We start from the raw sequence: 21,371 nt of genomic DNA, 5'->3' as shown, positions 1-21,371 counted from the left end.
GGTGAAGTTGACTTCCTGCCCAGTGACAGTCACCCTGGGTTCTTTCCTTCCTGTCACGGAGTTGCCTAAGTGATGCTCTTGCTGACTCACGCAGGTATGAGCAGACATACAGCTTCATTATTACTGTATCATCATGGCCTCCAAGCACTGTAGAATATCACCTACTATACCTCAGATATGACTTTCAGACCAGGGGAACCTTGGGATGCTGCAAGAGGGGACTTCAACTACCAAACACGCACAATCACACACACGCAAACACACAAMGTTATCCCAAGTCACAGAATCCCTGAATACTGACCTTCTGTGCCAGAACCAATAACCTTTACAGAATTACCGCAGAAGGTGGTCATAAAATAGCTGATGCAATCATTGCAAAACAACAGAAACATCTACGCCATCAACATCCTACTGTAACATCCACCCTATCAACATCCTTCCTGTAACAGTCTACCGCATAGCAGCTATAGTCCTCCCCTATTCCTCCTTCATATGTCACTTTTCCTAGTTTCTTTTGACTCTTGCTTCCTCCAGGTCTCTAACGCTGTTCTCCTCTGTCATTTATCTTGCGCTCTTTCTCAGGCAAAAGCACAGACACACAGTAAAAGTAAAAGCCACACAGGGCCACAGCTAAAGTTATATCTCYTGTAAAAGCGAGATGGAGGTTTCTATGGTAATAGAGCGGTTTATATAGGGAGCCAGGCAGAGCTGGAGAACACACACACTTCTTCCTGAGGGCTCACACCTGCTCCAGCATTCCCATACCGTATGTGAACAAGACGTCAGCTGAACCGTCATTGACAGTTCATTTTATCCCACAGAGAGGGGTGGGAGTGCTAGATGTGAGAGAGGGAGATAAAGGAGGGGAAAACAGGACTGAAGAGATAAGGAAGGGAACGAGGAAGAGAGCCGAGGGAGTAGAGGAGATGGACGGAAAAAAGAAATAGGGGAATCAGAGGGAAACAGACGTAGCAGAATAAAAAAAGAAAGGGAAATGACTGACAGAAAGAGAGAAGGAGAAAGAGGAGGGAGAGGGATGGGGAGGAAAGCGGGGTCAAGGGGAAAAGTTCTGACGCAGTAGCAGGGACATTTATACTCTATTTAATGTGTCAGTCATCAGAAGGGTGTGTGTGTGTCAGAACCAGAGGACAGTCTATCGCCCGTGCCCCTAGGGGCCTCCAAGGGCCCTACWCCTATTCCCACTCCAATTACTGGGCTGCCACCACCCTCCAACAGAGGGCTGGAGAAGGACTATAGGGGTCAAAAAGCTGTCTTAATGCAGTGTGCTAGCTAAAAACGGTCAGTCTGCTATAGGAAAGGCAGCCTATGAGTAATATCATATAGAGGAGAAAATCTATCCATTGAACGTCTGACTGTCTAATAAAAGCTTGGGCCATTTGCATAGCGAGGGAGAAACTACCATTCTGAGTTATTTAAATTACACAATGAAATTAGACATCATCCCAGCAGACACTTTGTGTGTGACCGAGTTAGTGTGTGTGCGTCTAAGTTCTGTAAGACAGCAACTATGTGAAGTTGACTACGTATGCATGTAAGGCCAAAAATACTCCCTCTATTGAGGACAGTGGGCACACACACAAAGTTAGTGACAACGTCAAAAAATGGAGCAGAAATACTGTCCCATATACAGTAGCGGGCCAACACACACACACACACACACACACACACACACACACACACACACACACACACACCACACACACACACACACACACACACACACACACACACACACACACACACAACACACACACACAGAGAAAGTTAGGATGACCAAGTTACACCCTTGGGAGTGACGTTGAAGGAATGGGGGGGGGGGGGGACAGCACCGTCAGAGAGGGGACAGTAAAGGTGGTCTGATATCAGGATGAGAAAGAAGAGGATGGAGAGGACAAGATGGACACACACCATCAATGAAAGACAGGATGAGGGACAGGGGTGAAGTAGAGAGAGAGAAAGAGAATTGGTTTGAGTGTAGCAGATTAATATAGAGTAGATTGGTCTCACTGTTCCACAAAGTATAATGACGTTTTCTTTTCTGATTTTGGGAGAGAGACAAAAGGCAAAAAAAAGAGAGCTAGGATGAGAAAGAAAGCAAAGGAGAGAAAGAGAGTGTATAGAGTATTTCTCTTTTATTACAGCAAGATCATCACACTCAATATCTAACGCTTATATAACTTTACTGCTCTAGCACTCCCCGCAGTCCCTCTCCACACCCACACACTTTTGTCTCTCTCCATCCCTCTGTGGTTCCTCGCTATCCAGGGACTTTAACTGCATTACACACTTGGTTTACTCGACACACAGCCTATTTCCTCTCTCTCTCACWTACACACGACGCAGCGAGCAAACAAGATTTACAACAGCAGTTCTGCGGTTCTCTTTTAAAAAGGGGACATTTCATTTGAGATGGTAGATGGAAGAACCTGGATAAACAAAGGTTACATAAAAACCTAATCAAATCCCAACAAGGTAATAACGTGCTGCTTCACCTGCCCTCAATACACTGGGCTGGGTTTCAATACGCCATAAGCCTAGCCCTCATACAACACTGGGCTGGGACTCAATACTCCACAACAGCCTCCACTCCTTCCATTAAAATGACTGGACAGGATCCTGTCATTTACATTTACATTTAAGTCATTTAGCTGACGCTCTTATCCAGAGCGACTTACAATTTGGAAAGTTCATACATATTCATCCTGGTCCCCCCGTGGGGAATGAACCCACAACCCTGGCGTTGCAAGCGCCATGCTCTACCAACTGAGCCACACGGGACTGTCATATTACCTTCACCTGTCATGTCAGTGGGAAGGACGTTACTTCAGACTATTGAGACACGCCACATGTAGTAGGGAGGGAGTAAAGTAATAGGGAATTAAAAAAGAACTGGTGATTATAAAGAAGAGGAGAGATGAGAACAAAGTGGATGATGATGGTGTGCCTACCTTCATGACGATGAAGAGGACGAGGGTGACAAAGACGTTGACCTGGRGGTGATTCCAGGCCTGGGAGTTACCGATGTAGTCAAACCCCTCAGCTATGCCCTGCTTGGCCCATGTCCGGTTGTCTAGCAACGTCACCAGGGACTCCTTCTGGGTCAGCTGCATGGGGGAAACAGGAAGTGACATTACAGTGCATTCGGAAAGTATTCAGACCCCTTCACTTTTTCAACATTTTGTAATGTTACAGCCCTATTCTAAAATGAATAAAATTGTTTTCTCACCCTCAACCAACGCCATAATGATTTTTTTTATTTTTATCGATTTTTAGAACATTTTGCAAATGTATCACAATATCACATTTACATACAGTTGAAGTCGGAAGTTTACATACACCTTAGCCAAATACATTTAAACTCAGTTTTACAGTTCCTGACATTTAATCCAAGTACAAATTCCCTGTCTTAGGTCAGTTAGGATCACCACTTTATTTTAAGAATGTGAAATGTCAGAATAATAGGAGAGAGAATGATTTATTTCAGCTTTTACTTCTTTCATCACATTCCCAGTGGGTCAGAAGTTTACATACACTCAATTAGTATTTGGTAAGATTGCCTTTAAATTGTTTAACTTGGGTCAAACGTTTCGGGTAGCCTTCCACATGCTTCCCACAATAAGTTGATGAATTTTGGCCCATTCCTACTGACAAAGCTGGTGTAACTGAGTCAGGTTTGTAGGCCTTGCTTGCACACGCTTTTTCAGGTCTGCCCACAAAGTTTCTATAGGATTGAGGTCAGGGCTTTGTGATGGCTACTGCAATACCTTGACTTTGTTGTCCGTAAGGCATTTTGCCACAACTTTGGAAGTATGCTTGGGGTCATTGTCCATTTGGAAGACCCATTTGCGACCAAGCATTAACTTCCTGACTGACGTCTTGAGATGTTGCTTCAATATATCTACATAAATCTCTTTCCTCATGATGCCATCTATTTTGTGAGGTGCACCAGTCCCTCCTGCTGCAAAGCACCCCCACAACATGATGCTGCCACCCCCGTGATTTACAGTTGGGATGGTGTTCGTCGGCTTGCAAGCCTCCCCCTTTTTCCTCCAAAAACATAACGATGGTCATTATGGCCAAACAGTTTTGTTTCATCAGACCAGAGGACATTTCTCCAAAATGTACGATCTTTGTTCCCATGTGCAGTTGCGAACCGTAGTCTGGCTTTTTTATGGCGGTTTTGGAGCAGTGGCTTCTTCCTTGCTGGGCGGCCTTTCAGGTTATGTCGATATAGGACTTGTTTTACTGTGGATGTAGATACTTTTATACCCGTTTCCCCCAGCATCTTCGCAAGTTCCTTTGCTGTTGTTCTGGGATTGATTTGCACTTTTTGCCGCAAAGTACGTTCATCTCTAGGAGACAGAACGCGTCTCCTCCCTGAGCAGTATGACGGCTGCGTGGTCCCATGGTGTTTATACTTGCGTATTATTGTTTGTACWGATGAACATGGTACCTTCAGGTGTTTGGAACTTGATCCTAAGGATTAACCAGACTTGTGGAGGTCTACAATTTTTTCTGAGGTCTTGGCTGATTTCTTTTGATTTGCCCATGATGTCAAGCAAAGAGGCACTGAGTTTGAAGGTAGGCCTTGAAATAAATCCACAGGTACACCTCCAATTGACTCAAATKATGTCAATTAGCCTATCAGAAGCTTCTAAAGCCATAACAATTTTCTGACATTTTCCAAGTTGTTTAAAGGCACAGTCAACTTAGTGTATCTGAACGTCTGACCCACTGGAATTGTGGTACAGTGAATTATAAGTGAAATAATCTGTCTGTAAACAATTGTTGGAAAAATGACTTGTGTCATGCACAAAGTAGATGTCCTAACTGACTTGCCAAAACTATAGTTTGTTAACAAGAAACTTGTGGAGTGGTTGAAAAACGAGTTTTAATGACTCCAACCTAAGTGTATGTAAACTTCCGAATTCAACTTTAAGTATTCAGACCCTTTACTCGGTACTTTGTTGAAGCACCTTTGGAAACGATTACAGACTTGAGTCTTCTTGGAGATGACGCTACAAGCTTAGCACACCTGTACTTGGGGAGTTTCTCCCATTCTTCTCTGCAGATCCTCTCAAGCTCTGTCAGTTTGGATWWAAAAAAAAAATCTATTTTAGAAAAAGGCTGTGAGGAAAAAGTAAAGGGGTCTGAATACTTTCCAAATGTACTGCATATCAGACAGACGGCTGCCTAAAGTGAACAGGTGTAAAGACATTAAAACTAGGAAATAAACACATGGAATCATGTAGTAACCAAAACAGTGTTAAACATTTCAAAATATATTTTAGATTCTTCAAAGTTGCTACCCTTTGCCTTGATGAGAGCTTTGCACACTCTTGGCATTCTCTCAACCAGCTTCATGAGGAATGCTTTTCCAACAGTCTTGAAGGAGATCCCACATTTGCTGAGCACTTGTTGGCTGCTYTTTTTTCACTCTGCGGTCCAACTCACCCGAAAGCATCTCAATTGGGTTGAGGTTGGGTGATTGTTGAGGCCAGGTCATCTGATGCAGCAATCCATCACTCTCCTTCTCGGTCAMATAGCCCTTACACAGCCTGGAGGTGTGTTTTGGGTCATTTTCCTGTTGAAAAACAAATGCTAGTCCCACTAAGCGCAAACCCAATGGGATGGCGAATTGCTGCAGAATGCTGTGGTGACCATGCTGGTTAWGTGTGCCTTGAATTCTAAATAAATAACTGACCGTGTCACCAGCAAAGCACCCCCACACCTCTTCCTCCATGCTTCACAGTGGGAACCWCCGATGCGGAGATCATCCGTTCACCTACTCTGCGTCTCACAAAGATACAGCGGTTGGAACCAAAAATCTCAAATTTGTACTCATCAGACCAAAAGACAGATTACCACCGGTCTAATGTTTTTATTTAATAATGGARGTCAGTTAAGAACAAATTCTTATTTACAATGATGGCCTACATCGGCCAAACCCGGGCGATGCTGGGCCAATTGTGCACTGCCCTATGGGACTCCTAATCACGGCCGGTTGTGATACAGCCTGGATTCAAACCAGGGTGTCTGTAGTGATGCATCTAGCACTGAGATGAATTGCCTTACACCGCTGCGCCACTCGGGAGCCCAATGTCCATTGCTCGTGTTTCTTTGCCCAAACAAGTCTCTTTTTCTTATTGATATCCTTTAGGAGTGGTTTCTTTGCAGCAATTCGACCATGATGGCCTGATTCATGAAGTCTTTTCTGAACAGTTGATGTTGAGATGTGTCTGTTACTTGAACTCTGAAGCATTTATTTGGGCTGCAATCGGAGGCTGGTAACTAATGAACTTATCCCCTTGCAGCAGAGGTAACTCTAGGTCTTTCCTTTCCTGTGGTGGTCCTCATAAGACACAGTTGTCATAACGCTTGATGGTTTTTGTGACTGCACTTGAAGAAACTTGAAGAACTTGAAGAAACTTGCCAAGAGTGTGCAAATATGTCATCAAGGCAAAGGGTGGCTACTTTGAAGAATCTCAAATATAACATATATTTTGATTTGTTTAACACTTTTTTGCATACTACATGATTCCATATGTGTCATTTCATAGTTTTGATGTCTTCACTATTATTCTACAATGAAGAAAGTCAAAATAGAGAAAAACCCTTGAATGAGTAGGTGTCTCGAAATTTGACTGGTACTGTATATATTTCCCATATTGGTCCATAGTTCCTACCCCAAAGCATTGAAGCAGATATGAAAGGATTGGATAGGTATAAGCAACACAGCAATAATTATTCCTTTCAGAGGGCAAGGAGAAGATATTACATTAGTGCTATCCCAATCTACATGAAGTGCCATGGGGTAGGTGCTAGGGGGTGATTTTGGGTACAAGACCACAGCTGTCTTAAAAAGGGTTTCACTTTAGGCAATGGATGTGATGATGGAATTTTAACTGATTTGGCTAAAGGCTTGTGAAGCGGAGTAAGGGGCTAGAAGAGTGTGTTGTTGTGTGTGATGCTGTAGCTAGACATTAGGGAGCAAAGCTGATAGTGGAGAACAGAATCAACAGCTTATTGTGGCAGAAATACACCAAGAGTCTGACTAAACCTCTCATTACAGAGAAAGAGGAGAGGGTTGGAGATGGAGGAAAGGAATAATGAGATGGCGGGAGAGAGACTGGGGCTCGCTCTCCTGACTCTCCTCTCCCTCTGATTTTCCTGTGAGATTATAACCAGACCACMCCGGCCATGGTGTGGCTTAGTGGAACTAACCTTGCCTGCCATGAACTGTCCGAAGCCGGGGGGAAAGGTTAGCGTAGACACCAGCAGAGTGACCAGGGCTGGGTACAGCAGACGCCTGAGAAAGAGGAGAGAGAAAGGAGGGAGGGTGAGAGGGGAGTAGGAGAGAGGGAGGGAGGGAGGGTGAGAAGAGAAAAGAGGGAGGGAGAGGAGATGGAGGGAGGGAGGTGGGAGAGGTGAGGGGAGAGTAGGGGGAGGGAGGGGGAGGTGAGAGAAGAGAAAAGAGGGAGGGTGAGAGGGGGAGAGGAGGAGGCAAGAGGGTGTTTAGTCATTACTGTTTATTCTTCAAAACCAAACTGTCCACAAACCCTTCACACGGCTGAGTGATATACAGAACATTACATTCATTTAGAAGTCTGAGGATTGTTAATGCATCAGTCTGGTAGGGAGATGAGTAAACACCATTCATTTAATAAACAGTTGTCAAGATGAATGTCTTCATTTATCTCTGCTGTGGAGAGATCTGCATCAAAGGAGCTGCTTTCACAGCATAATCTATACTGTGTGTGTGACAGTAGGATACAGGGACTCTCTGGACCCAGTAGGGGTTGCTGTCTGACGATGATGATCATGACTTACTTCTTCATGAGGAACTTGTTGATGGTCTTCTGTTTCCTGATGAACTGGACTATCAATCTGTTCAGGTAGACAAACAATGCCCGCCAAAACCACTAGCAATACTGTGGAGGGAGGGATGGAGGGTTGAGAAGGAGAGGAAGCAGGGGAGGGGGGCAATGGAGAGAAGAGGGGCAGGGAGATTAAAAGCAGAAAATGAGTTGGAGAAATGTTTACAGGTTTATGTACAGTGGGGCAAAAAAGTATTTAGTCAGCCAACAATTGTGCAAGTTCTCCCACTTAAAAGGCCTGTAATTTTCATCATAGGTACACTTCAATATGACAGACATGAGAAAAAAAAATCCAGAAAATCACATTGTAGGATTTTTATGAATTTATTTGCAAATTATGGTGGAAAATAAGTATTTTGGTCACCTACAAACAAGCAAGATTTCTGGCTCTCACAGACCTGTAACTTCTTCTTTAAGAGGCTCCTCTGTCCTCCACTCGTTACCTGTATTAATGGACCTGTTTGAACCTTGTTATCAGTATAAAAGACACCTGTCCACAACCTCAAACACTCACACTCCAAACTCCACTATGGCCAAGACCAAAGAGCTGTCAAAGGACATCAGAAACAAAATTGTAGACCTGCACCAGGCTGGGAAGACTGAATCTGCAATAGGTAAGCAGCTTGGTTTGAAGAATTACAGGCCTCTCTCATTTAAGTCTCTTTTAAGTGGGAGAACTTGCACAATTGGTGGCTGACTAAATACTTGTTTGCACCACTGTATATAAGCTTGTGTTTTAAATAAGAACCCACTATGTGTCCACTTTGTGTAAGAGGTAGTAGGAGAGAGATACTGAGTTTCTCCACCCACCAAAACCAAGCAAGGCCCTTTAAGAAGTACTTTCCAAAGTTCCCCCTCAGCTACAGCCAAGTATATGAATGCTCATAAATTCATGTTCCTGCATAATTAATTCTGTCAAATACTCCTGAATAAATTATGAATAGATGAGGTAGAATCATTTGTACACGTTTTAAAGCCATTCTCTGAAACRTATGTATGAATGTTTGTGTGTGTATATTCTCAGAACACCACATGAGTTCCAGTGAAAGTTTGAAACATACATCCAGAGGCTAGAAGGGGTTTACTATACAAAGGTTTGCCCCAGCTAGCATGTAGCAGAGACGACAAACTTCCCCCGCTCTCGCTCTGTCCGAGTTAACTGAAACACTGATTTTCCCCATAAGACATCGGCAAGGGAGAGTATACTGAAATAAACACATACAGGGGCATACAGACACACACAAACTCTCACTAAAAGTGTGATAAGACTGCTGTTCTCTGGAGGCAGTGTTTTGTTCGATTATGTTCTGCTCAGATCCCAAGTGGGAGGACATCCTCCAGACAAAAAGGAGAAAAAAAGGGGGGGATTTTCTTCTCTTTGGGAGTCCACGCAGAGTTAAGCACAGGGCTGTTCTTTCATCTGAGATGGAAATAGAGATATAGAGAGAGCGAGAGGAGCTCCCCTCTTTATCTCCCCAGCAGCCCCCTCTCTCTCCCACTCCCTCTCCCCTGAGAGGCTCTGGTCTAATTCAGTTCTGTGGTAAGCCCGGAGGCTACGCTACTACGGTAACAGCAAGCTAAAATAAGACATCCTAAATGCACCACCTCACTGGCTGAATTATCCATGTTAGGTGACTAACGTCAGGAGGCTATCCTCCTGTACACCAGCTTTCACTGGCTAACAGAGGCAACAAAGAGCTCACTGGCTAACAGAGGCAACGAAGAGCTCACTGGCTAATTGAGGACAACTTAGACTCACCCAATGACAGCGAAGGCTGGGAGCTCCTGGAGGTCAAAGGGGAAGTCCAGACGGAAACGGGTTTTAAACAGAGCTGTGATGGTCTCTGTGTAGGAGGGAGGGAGGGATGGAGAAAGAAATAGAGTGTAATTCATCATTATCAAAATGTTTTTAAGGGGCTATATACACAGTACMGACCTTACCTCAATGTTTGATTGGGGAAATAGAGTATATCGGTCATTCCACGAAATAAGTGCCTTTTGCGTCTCTTGAATATTTAAGTAGAAATTGTGCACCAATATTGAATTTTAAAAGCCTGTTATATTTAATGAAGTGCCCTTTAATATAGACCACATGGATAATTCTATAAATCTGATTTTTAATATGATTAAAGGCTTGCTAAAGTGCCAAAATTCAGCATTTTGACATGTCCCTCTGTGCACCCTCTGACTTCTTGGAAGATTTTAACCCACTTAACCCCGACATTTCTCAATTTCCACCATCATTGTAAAGCCCTAGTTACACTGTTGCTTTGACAAATTTAATTCAGAACATTATTATTTATTTAATGTTATTAATTTACATCTGTGCCTCATTTGAATGTCAAACCTGTTACGTGAACAGAAACATTTCATATCCAATAGTCAAACCTTGGTGTAAAAGCAGGTTAGCTGGTTCTACTCTTTTTGGCCATTTTCTGGTGTTTTGTGGTGGAAAACCTAGCAGGTCGAACATAACACGCCAACATGACAGGGTAGAACTATTTTGTGACGCTTGCACACAATTGCCCCTCCCTGTTGCACACAACAAGCTTCCATTCCCCATGTCACAAGGGGATTTATGGCCGATTTAACAACCCTGTTACTTTATTTATTTATTTGACACTTGATAGGCACTTAATATACTCATTTTTCATTTAACCTCCTGAGATGGGAAAACTGTTTTTTTTATAAAGTTGAACATGTGCCCTTTATGACAGAATGTTAAAATGAGGTGTAATCAAAAGTTATTTTAACATCTCAAAAAGGCACTGAATTGGTGACCCATATACACACAAAAAGTTTACGCAACATGCAACATTTTCAAAGATTTTACTGAGTTACAGTTCATATAAGGAAATCAGTCAATTGAAATAAATTCATTAGGCMCTAAGCTATAGATTTCACATGACTGGGAACACAGATATGCACAGATACCTTAAAAAAAAGGTGGGTGAGTGGATCAGAAAACCAGTCAGTATCTGGTGTGACCACAATTTGCCTCATGCAGCACGACATCTCCTTCGCATAGAGTTGATCAGGCTGTTGATTGTGGAATGTCCCACTCCTCTTCAATTGCTGTGTGAAGTTGCTGGATATTGCCGGGAACTGTAACACGCTGTCGTACACGTCGATCCAGAGCATCCCAACCATGCCTAATGGGTGACATGTCTGGTGAGTATGCAGGMCATGGAAGAACTGGGACATTTTCAGCATCCAGGAATTGTGTACAGATCCTTTCCACATGGGGCCATGCTTTATCATGCTGAAACATGAGGTGATGGCGGCGGAGGAATGGCACAACAATGGGCCTAAGGAGCTCGTCACGGTCTCTCTTGCATTTTAACGATGGCAATTTGAATGCACATTGTGTTCCTTGTCCGTAACTTATGCCTGCCMATACCATAACCCCACCACCAACATGGGGCACTCTGTTCACAACGTTAACATCAGCAAACCGCTTGCCCATACAACGCAATCTGCCTGGTAAAGTTGAAAACAGGATTCATGCATGAAGTGCACACTTCTCTTGCGTGCCAGTGGCCATCGAAGGTGAGCAATTGCCCATTGAAGTCGGGTTATGATGTCGAACTGCAGACAGGTCAAGACCCTGGTGAGGACGACAAGCATGCAGATGAGCTTCCCTGAAGCAGTTTGTGCAGAAATTCCTTCAGTTGTGCGAACCCACAGTTTCATCAGCTGTCCGGGTGGCTATAATGATCATGCTGTTTAATCAGCTTCTTGATATGCCACACCTGTCAGGTGGATGGATTATCTTGGCAAAGGAGAAAAGCTCACTAACAGGGATGTAAAACAAATTTGTGCACCAAATTTGAGAGAAATACGCTTTTTGTGCGTATCGAAACTTTCAGTGATCTTTWATTTCAGCTCATGAAACAAACACTTTACATTGTCCGTTTATATTTTTGATCAGTATACATGTAGATCGGTCTTACCCTCGTCTCTATTCCACACGGCCAGGACTCTGAAGATGAAGGCACTAAAGGTGGCAGCGAAGAACCCTCTCCAGTAATTCCTCACCGCAAAGAACGTAGACGTTACCTCAATACTGAACAGCACACCTATAAAACACACACACACAATCAATTTCTCAGGAACATGATCAAAATAACTATACTCCAATCAGGGGAGTGAAGGGGGAAGGAGTAAACCTTGCAGTCTCCAACCCAACCAGTATCAGTCAGTGAGTGTTATCCCACTGGGCACACCACATCATTTCAAAGTGGATAATTGGGTCATATTTGTTTGAGACGTTGATCAATGAGATTACAACCTATATATAACCTATATATTCACCCACTCAAAAAGACTGCCAAAAGTTAGTTGAATTTCAATGTGTTATCACTAAATCAAACCAAAGTTTAAATGCACTTTAAATTCATGTTTGATTTAGTTCTATTCTTTAACACAGATGTGTTGTTGAGATGGAGACATGAATCCAACATATCAATTATTACATTTGTAGACAAACTGGAATTCAAAGTCAGTGGCACAGATTGATCCATCTAAGTTGGAGATATAGCACCTTCAAATGTTGATATTTGGTTGCGTTGATAACCAAACAATTCAATATCACTAAATTACATTTGATATCAACCAGAGATTGAAACTACAGGCCTATGTACTCTATTTTTAGTTGAATCCTGGGTTGAATTGAGACAATAGTTGATGACTTTGGAAATAGTATACAGGCCTAAATAGCATCATTGATGATATGAGTGATATAGCATGGTGACATTTCATTTGCTCTGTTAAACCTACCCCTTGGAATGACTTCGATAGCAACAGTGACTCTATTTAATTATTCATTGGAGATCTGTCAACAATCATTTTCACGAAAGCACATTGGTAAGTCAGAGACAAACGTCATAGCTAAGCAGGGCTAGGCTATATGAAAACCCTGGATGGTAGATCAAAGGGCAGCTGTAGATAGATTAATTGTCCAGTAGGAGGTGCTGTTTCTGATAGTAACCAAATTGAAGATCTGACTGTTTTAAAGGTACAAATTAAACATTTTATACAAGGTAGTGTCTATGTTAATATTTGGTTACCATGATGACAATCCTGTTTTTGAAATTTCACCTTCAAAACAGTTTACATTGATGACTTTTTTCAAATCCAATGTAGATTCCACGTCCCAATAAGATGACAAATTACACTGAAACAACATTGATTCAACCAGTTTGTGCCCAAAAGGATGTTGGTGCCACTCACCTCCTATAGGTGCAGCGAAACAGCAGCCCACCCCCACAGCACAGGCAGCTGCCAACATCTCAATGTTCCTCGACTCATTCTGTTAACACATAGGGAGAGGTGTGTACACACACACACACACACACACACACACACACACACACACACACACACAGCCGTTGTCGGGATGTAGGCTTAGCAGTGTGGAAGGAGGCAGACAAGGATGTTGCTTTTTTCTGTCCAAGGTGAGGGCTTTTACAGTGCCTTCGGAAAGTATTCAGACTCCTCAACATTTTCCAAATTTTGTTACGTTACAGCCATATTCTAAAAATGATTAAATCGTTTTTGCCCCTCATCAATCTGCACACAATACCCCATAATGACAAAAGGAAAAACAGGTTTTTAGATGATTTTTCAAACTTATAAAAAAAATAGAAAAATAAGGAAATATCACATTTACATAAGTATTCAGACCCTTTACTCAATACTTTGTTGAAGCACCTTTGGCAGCGATTACAGCCTCGAGTATTCTTAGGTATGGCACATCAAGCTTGGCACATCTGTGTTTGGGGAGTTTCTCCCATTCTTCTCTGCAGATCCTCTCAAGCTCTGTCAGATTGGATGGGGAGCGTCGCTGCACAGCTATTTTCAGGTCTCTCCAGAGATTTTCGATCGGGTTCAAGTCCGGGCTCTGGGCCACTCAAGGACATTCAGAGACTTGTCCCAAAGCCACTCCTGTCTTGGCTGTGTGCTTAGGGTCATTGTCCTGTTGGAAGGTGAACCTTTGCCCCAGTCTGAGGTCCTGAGCGCTCTGGAGCAGGTTTTCATCAAGGATCTCTGTACTTTGCTCCATTCATCTTTGCTTTGATCCTGACTAGCCTACCAGTCACTGCCACTGGAAAACATCCCCACAGCATGATGCCACCACCACCATGCTTCAGGCCAAAGAGTTCAATCTTGGTTTCATCAGACCAGAGAATCCTGTTTCTCATTGCCTGAGAGTCTTTAGGTGCCTTTTGGCAAACTCCAAGCGGGCTGTCATGTACCTTTTACTGAGGAGTGGCCACTCTACCTTAAAGGCCTGATTGGTGGAGTGCTGCAGAGATGGCTGTCCTTCTGGAAGGTTCTCTCATCTCCATAAAGGAACTCTGGAACTCTGTCAGAGTGACCATCAGGTTCTTGGTCACCTCCCTGACCAAGGTCCTTCTCCCACGATTGCTCAGTTTGGCTGGGCGGCCAGCTCTAGGAAGAGTCTTGGTCGTTCCAAACTTCTTCCATTTAAGAATGATGGAGGCCACTGTGTTCTTTGGGACCTTCAATTCTGCATGAATGTTTTGGTACCCTTCCTTCGACCTCATTGCTTGTTTTTTTCTCTGACATGCACTGTCAACTGTGGGACATTATATAGACAGGTGTGTGCCTTTCCAAATCATGTCCAAGCTATTTAATTTACCACAGATGGATGCCAATCAAGTTGTAGACACATCAAGGTAGATGAATGGAAACAGAATGCACTGGAGCTCAATTTCGAGTCTCATAACAAAGGGTCTGAATACTTATGTAAATAAGGCATCCGTTTTTTATTTGTAATACATTAGCCAAAATGTWWAAAAAAAAACATTTTTCGCTTTGTCATTATTGGGTATTCTGTGTAAATCGGTGAGGATTTTTTTTATTTAATCAATTTTAGAATAAGGATGTAACGTAATGTGGAAAAAGTCAAGGGGTCTGAATACTTTCCTAAGGCACTATGTGCAAAAATGGGATATAAATAAGCACCAAAAGTAGGCTACTACATTATTTACAAAATAATAAACAGGATGAAGAGCAATATCAACTGGATTTAAATCAATAAGTCAGCCAACTGACCTCCCCCAGGGCAGGCCTCAGTAATGCCTGTTAGCAATTAGCATGCACAGCAGCAAGTATAGCCCAACCTAGCACTGTCACAGCTGTTGTGGATGAAATGCAGAGTTTAAATACATTTGACCCATAATGCATTTCACCATACCATTTCACCTCAACAGGTTGGCATGAACAGTTAAAGTGTGAATCAGCAGTTGAAACAATAACAAAGCAGTCTCCCCACACATTTCAATAAAAACCTGAGGGATAGGGCTGGAGAAATGTATCCACTCTAAAACGAATGGACAGAGCTTTGGATGCAAGGATTGACCATCCTTGATATCATGTTTTGAAGTTATAATTGTTTGTTTGCATTTACATTGTTAACAAACATTGGTGTGTAACRAGCTTATATTTTGGGTTCTGATGAGGTGCAAAAGTTGAACTAAGCTCATGAGGCACTTATAAGTAAAATTCGAAAAGAATCAATGGGTACATTTCATTAATTCGCAAACTCGGTCCTGGGGACCCCAAGAGGTGCATGCTTGGGTTCAGCTGTGTAGTGCTAGGGGAAAACCAAAACGTGCACCCCTTGGGGTCCCCAGGACCCAGTTTGTGAAACACAGAGTTAAAATGTTTGCCTATCTCCTATCTCCAATTACGAGGAACAAATAAAGTAAACAACCATTTACATTTCTTCAACTTTGCTTGAGCGCTAAAGCTTTTATTCCTAAAAATGATCACTTTGTCGGCAATATTTTAATTAACAAATGCATGGAGTAATTTGTGTGGTATCACAAAAAACTAAATCAAATCGGCATGCGCAACCACAAACTCGCATAGGTTACATTTCTCAGCAATCAAAATAGCAGAGAACATTCCTGCAAATAAAACAACGTTTTTCAAAAAAACTGATTTGATCAAATTGACTTGCTTTACTTTGCTAGAAGGCACCGAGAGATTGGATCTGTGACACTGCCCAAACAACCACAGGGTACGGTCGAATGAAATACAATTTCTGCAAACACAGTATTGCATGGGACTACAGATGGATTACAGATGTAATATGGACAGGTGGTAGAGAGATGGGATATGGAGTCTAGGAGAGGAGGAAGTTATGGTGGATATTCTGCCCTTCAACTCCAGCCATGATTTACCTTGTTTCCAATGAGGCTTGGCTCCTTTAAGCAGCATGTTAGTGAAACAGAGAGGGGTAAGTGATGTGTACTAAAAACACACACACACACACCATTAGTATGCCATAAAATGCGGTATATTCATATACAGTACAGATACAACACAGAGACGAGGGGGGAAGAGAGAGAGAATGAGGGAAGGAGAGAGGCTAGAGGGAGCAGACGATTAAGGGGAGACGGACAGAGAGACAGACAGGGTTATGCAGCAAAAGAGTGCTCCACTCGAGGGGACATGAAGGTCTGCTTCAAAGATTCTTCATTGCCCCGGTCCCCCAGACCCCCATCCCTTCTCTCACACAGACACACAGAGAGCAGTTGTTTCTCATCTTCAGAGTACAGAGAGATGAGTCAAAGATTCCCTCCCTCTCGTTCCCTCTGTCTCCCAAGGCCCAAGCGGAACAAGCATAGAAAGTTGAAAGACTATCTCTCTACTCCTCAATGCCTGATTCTCTGTCTTTACCTCGATCTCTCTCTCCCTTGCTTTCAAAACCTTTCTTCATTTATACATCTCTACATGTATTTATTGCTCCCTGTAGTATAGCTATGGAGATTAAAGATGAGATGTATTTAATTAGTTTGCAAATAACATGCTGGTTTAGATTTATGTGTATATTACTTGTCTAAATGTATATTGTGTGTGTGTGTCCGCACACGCATATTCTGGACATACACTCAGAAGAACAGTCAAGAGTGAAAAAACATTCTCTAAACTAGTAATATGTGATGTGTTTTTCTCCAAGCCAGCCCACTAACAGGCCTGCTGTGGTATTGAGCCGATGCAGACATGAGCAGTCGATTAGGAGTAGGAACAAAACAGATTGGAGAATCAGAACAGTGTTTCTCACAGCTCCTCCTAAACACCGACAGACCTATCACGTCGATCGGCCTGATTTTGGAGTTCACAGAAACAAATGAACTTTTCCACATACAACTAACCTACAGTTCTGTCTTAAGGGAGAGGGGAGTCTGTTCAGTGAATTACTATGGTATCTCAACCATATTGTAGTTGGTTTGCCTGCATGATCAGTGGCTACAGTAGATGATAGATATAGTGATAAGATGTACTGTGGTTTAAAATGTGATGTTTATGAGTGAGAGGACTGTTCAAAAAGTTAGGGTATGGAAGTAAAATATCAACAAAAGGCAAGTATACTGGATAAAGAGGAAAGCAAAGCCAGGTCAGAAAGGGAACCTGAGTGCCCGCCTCAGCTGAGATTGCACCAATTAGATGCTAGTAACATTCACGCCCACCTCATTTGAGGGTCTATTAAGCTGACCGGTTCTGCTCATAGATATCATCCTGACCAACTTGCCCTCTAAATACACCTCTGCTGTTTTCAACCAGGACCTCAGCGATCACTGCCTCATTGCCTGCGTCCGTAATGGGCCTGCGGTCAAACGACCACCCCTCATCACTGGCAAACGCTCCCTAAAACACTTCTGCGAGCAGGCCTTTCTAATCGACCTGGCCCGGGTATCCTGGAAGGAAATTGACCYCATCCCGTCAGTAGAGGATGCCTGGTTGTTCTTTAAAAGCGCTTTCCTCACCATCTTGAATAAGCATGCCCTTTCAAAAAATGAAAGGGCATGATATAGATATAGCCCATGGTTCACTCCAGACTGCCCTTGACCAGCACAAAAACATCCTGTGGCGTACTGCRCTAGCGTCAAATAGTCCCTGCAATATGCAACTTCTCAGGGAAGTCAGGAACCAATATACAGAGTCAGTTAGGAAAGCAAAGTCTAGCTTTTTCAAAAAGAAATTCGCATCCTGCAGCACTAATTTCAAAAAGTTTTGGGACACTGTAAAGTCTATGGAGAATAAGAGCACCTCCTCCAAGCTGCCCATTTCGAATCCCACCATACCTTCACCGCTATGCAACCTGGTTTCCGAGGTGGTCACGGGTGCACCTCAGCCACACTCAAGGTCCTAAACGATATCATAACCGGCATCGATAAAAGACAGTAATCAATGACCTGGCCAAGGCTTTCGACTCTGTCAATCACCGTATTCTTATCGGCAGACTTAACAGTCTTGGATTCTGTAATGACTGCCTTGCCCGGTTCACTACTATGAGTCTGGAAGGAGAGTTTACAGTCTAGCCAGACACCTAGGTATTTATAATTGTCCACATATTCTAAGTCCGAACCGTCCAGAGTAGTGATGCTAGTCAGGCGGGCAGGTGCGAGCAGCGATCGGTTGAAGAGCATGCCTTTCGTTGTACTAGCATTTAAGAGCAGTTGGAGGCCACGGAATGAGTGTTGTATGGCATTGAAGCTCGTTTGGAGGTTTGTTAACACAGTGTCCAAAGAAGGGCCAGAATGGTGTCGTCTGCGTAGAGGTGGATCAAAGAATCACCCGCAGCAAGAGCGACATCATTGATATATACAGAGAAGAGAGTCGGYCCGAGAATTGAACCCTGTGGCACCCCCATAGAGACTGCCAGAGGTCTGGACAAAAGGCCCTCCGATTTGACACACTGAACTCTATCTGAGAAGTAGTTAAGCATCTCCAATACAAAATTAAATCTAGAATTGGCTTCCTATTTCGCAACAAAGMCTCCTTCACTCATGCTGCCAAACATACCCTCGTAAAACTGACTATCCTACCGAGCCTTGACTTCGGCGATGTCATTTACAAAATAGCCTCCAACACTCTACTCAACAAATTGGATGCAGTCTATCACAGTGCCATCCGTTTTGTCACCAAAGCCCCATATACTACCCACCACTGCGACCTGTATGCTCTTGTTGGTTGGTCCTCACTACATATTCGTCTCCAAACCCACTGGCTCCAGGTCATCTATAAGTCTTTGCTAGGTAAAGCTCTGCCTTATCTCAGCTCAGGTCACCATAGCAACTCCCACCCGTAGCACGCGCTCCAGCAGGTATATTTCACTGGTCATCCCCAAAGCCAATTCCTCCTTTGGCCGCCTTTCCTTCCAGTTCTCTGCTGCCAATGACTGGAAAAATTGCAAAAATCACTAAAGTTGGAGACTTATATCTCCATCACTAACTTCAAGCATCAGCTGTCAGAGCAGCTTACCGATCGCTGCAGCTGTACATAGCCCATCTGTAAATAGCCCATCCATCCAACCAACTACCTACCTCATCCRATATTTGTTTTWGTTTTTCTGCTCTTTTGCACACCAGTATTTATACTTGCACATCCTCATCTGCACATCTATCACTCCAGTGTTAATTGCTAAATTGTAATTACTTCGCCACTATGGCCTATTTATTACCTTACCTCCTTACTTCATTGATTGCCTGGAGGTCTTTAGGTGCCTTTTGGGCAAAACGCCAAGCGCGTCATTCAACCTTTCTGAGATTGGCCACTCGTACCTAAAAGGCCTGAGTCGGTGAGGGCTGCAGAGATGTGTCCTTCTGGAGGTTCTCTCATCTCCATAAAGGAACTCTGGAACTCTGTCAGAGTTGAACCAATCAGGTTCTTTGGTACCTCCCTGACCAAAGGGACCTTCCCCACGATGCTCAGTTTTGGCTGGGCGCCAGCTCTAGGAAGTCATTGGTCGTTCCAAACTTATAACCACTTAAGAATGATGGAGGCCACTGTGTGCTTTGGACCTTCAATTCTCCATAATGTTTTGGTCCCTTCCTTTCGACCTCATTGCTTGGTTTTTTCTCTGACAATGCACTGTCAACTGTGGGAGCATTATATAGACAGGCATGTGTTGCCTTCAAATCATGTCCAACTATTTAATTTAACCACAGATGGATGACAATCAACGTTGTAGACACATCAGTAGATGAATGACAACAGAATGCATGGAGCTCAATTTCGAGTCTCATAACAAAGGTCTGAATACTTAATGTAAATAAGGCATCAGTTTTTATTGTAATACATTTAGCCAAAATGTAAAAAAAAAAACATTTTTTCGCTTTGTCATTATTGGGATATCTGTGTAAATCGGTGAGGATTTTTTTATTTAATCAATTTTAGAATAAGGATTAACGTAATGTGAAAAATCAAGGTCTGAATCTTTCCTAAGGCCACAATGTGCACAAATGGGATATAAATAACACCAAAAGTAGCTACTACATTATTTACCCAAAATAATTAAACAGGATGAAGAGCAATATTCAACTGGATTTAAATCAAGTAAGTCAGCCAACTGACCTCCCCCAGGGCACGGCCTCAAGTAATGCCTGTTAGAATTAGCATGACAGCACCAAGTATACGCCCAAACCTATCACTGTCACAGCTGTTGGAATGAAAGTGCAGAGTTTAATACATTTGAACCCATAATGCATTTGCACCATACCATTTCACCCTCAACAGGTTGGCATGAACCAGTTTAAAGTGTGAATAGCAGTTGAAACAAAACAAAGCCAGTCTCCCCACACCATTTCAAATAAAAAAAACCTGAAGGGATAGGCTGAGAAATGTTACTCCACTCTAAAACGAATGGACCAGAGCTGGAGCAAGATTGACCATCCTTGATATCATGTTTTGAAGTTATAATTGTTTGTTTGCATTTACATGTTACAAAACTATTTGGTGATGTAACGAGTTATATTTGGTTCTGATAGGCAAAAGTTTGAAAACTTAAGCTCATGAGCACTATAAGTAAAATTCGAAAAAGAATCAATGGGTACATTTCATTAATTCGCAAATACGTCCTGGGACCCAAGAGGTGCATGCTTGGTTCAAGCTTGTGTAGTGCTGGGAAACCAAAACGTGCACCCCTTGGGTCCCCAGGACCCAGTTTGTGAAACACCCGAGTTAAAATGTTTGCCTATCTCCTATCTCTAATTACAGGAACAGAATAAAGTAAACAACCATTTACATTTCTTCAACTTTGCTTGAGCCTAAAGCTTTTATTCCTAAAAAAATTGATCCACTTTGTCGGCAATATTTAATTAACAAAGCATGGATAATTTGTTGTGTATCACAAAAAAACTAAATCAAATCGGCATGCGCAACCCAAAACTCGCATTAGTTACATTCTCAGCATCAAAATAGCAGAGAACATTCCTGCCAAAATAAAACAACGTTTTTCAAAAAAAACTGATTTGATCAAAATTGACTTGCTTTACTTTGGCTAGAAGCACCGAGGGAGAGATTGATCTGTGACACTGCCCAAAACAACCACAGGGCTTTACTGGCTATCGAATTGAAATACAATTTCTTGCAAACACAGTATTGCATGGACTACAGATGGATTACAGATGTAATTATGGACACGGTGTAGAGAGATGG

General features: G+C 42.8%; 1 protein-coding gene across 1 annotated transcript in view; it reads right to left on the bottom strand.

Annotated features, from left to right (window-relative positions):
- The window catches only part of LOC111960749 (chloride channel protein 2-like), a 152,399-nt gene that overhangs the window by 75,554 nt on the left and 55,474 nt on the right, over nt 1-21,371 (bottom strand). The window contains 5 exon segments of the mRNA XM_070436986.1: nt 2,970-3,125; nt 7,246-7,330; nt 7,852-7,930; nt 7,933-7,952; nt 9,658-9,742. Coding sequence (XP_070293087.1) covers nt 2,970-3,125; nt 7,246-7,330; nt 7,852-7,930; nt 7,933-7,952; nt 9,658-9,742 — 425 coding nt within the window.

Source organism: Salvelinus sp. IW2-2015, linkage group LG4p, assembly GCF_002910315.2.
Source record: "Salvelinus sp. IW2-2015 linkage group LG4p, ASM291031v2, whole genome shotgun sequence".
Classification (NCBI taxonomy): domain Eukaryota; kingdom Metazoa; phylum Chordata; class Actinopteri; order Salmoniformes; family Salmonidae; genus Salvelinus; species Salvelinus sp. IW2-2015.
The sequence above is the reverse complement of the archived record's forward strand: the minus strand, read 5'-3'. Positions and strand labels throughout refer to the sequence as shown.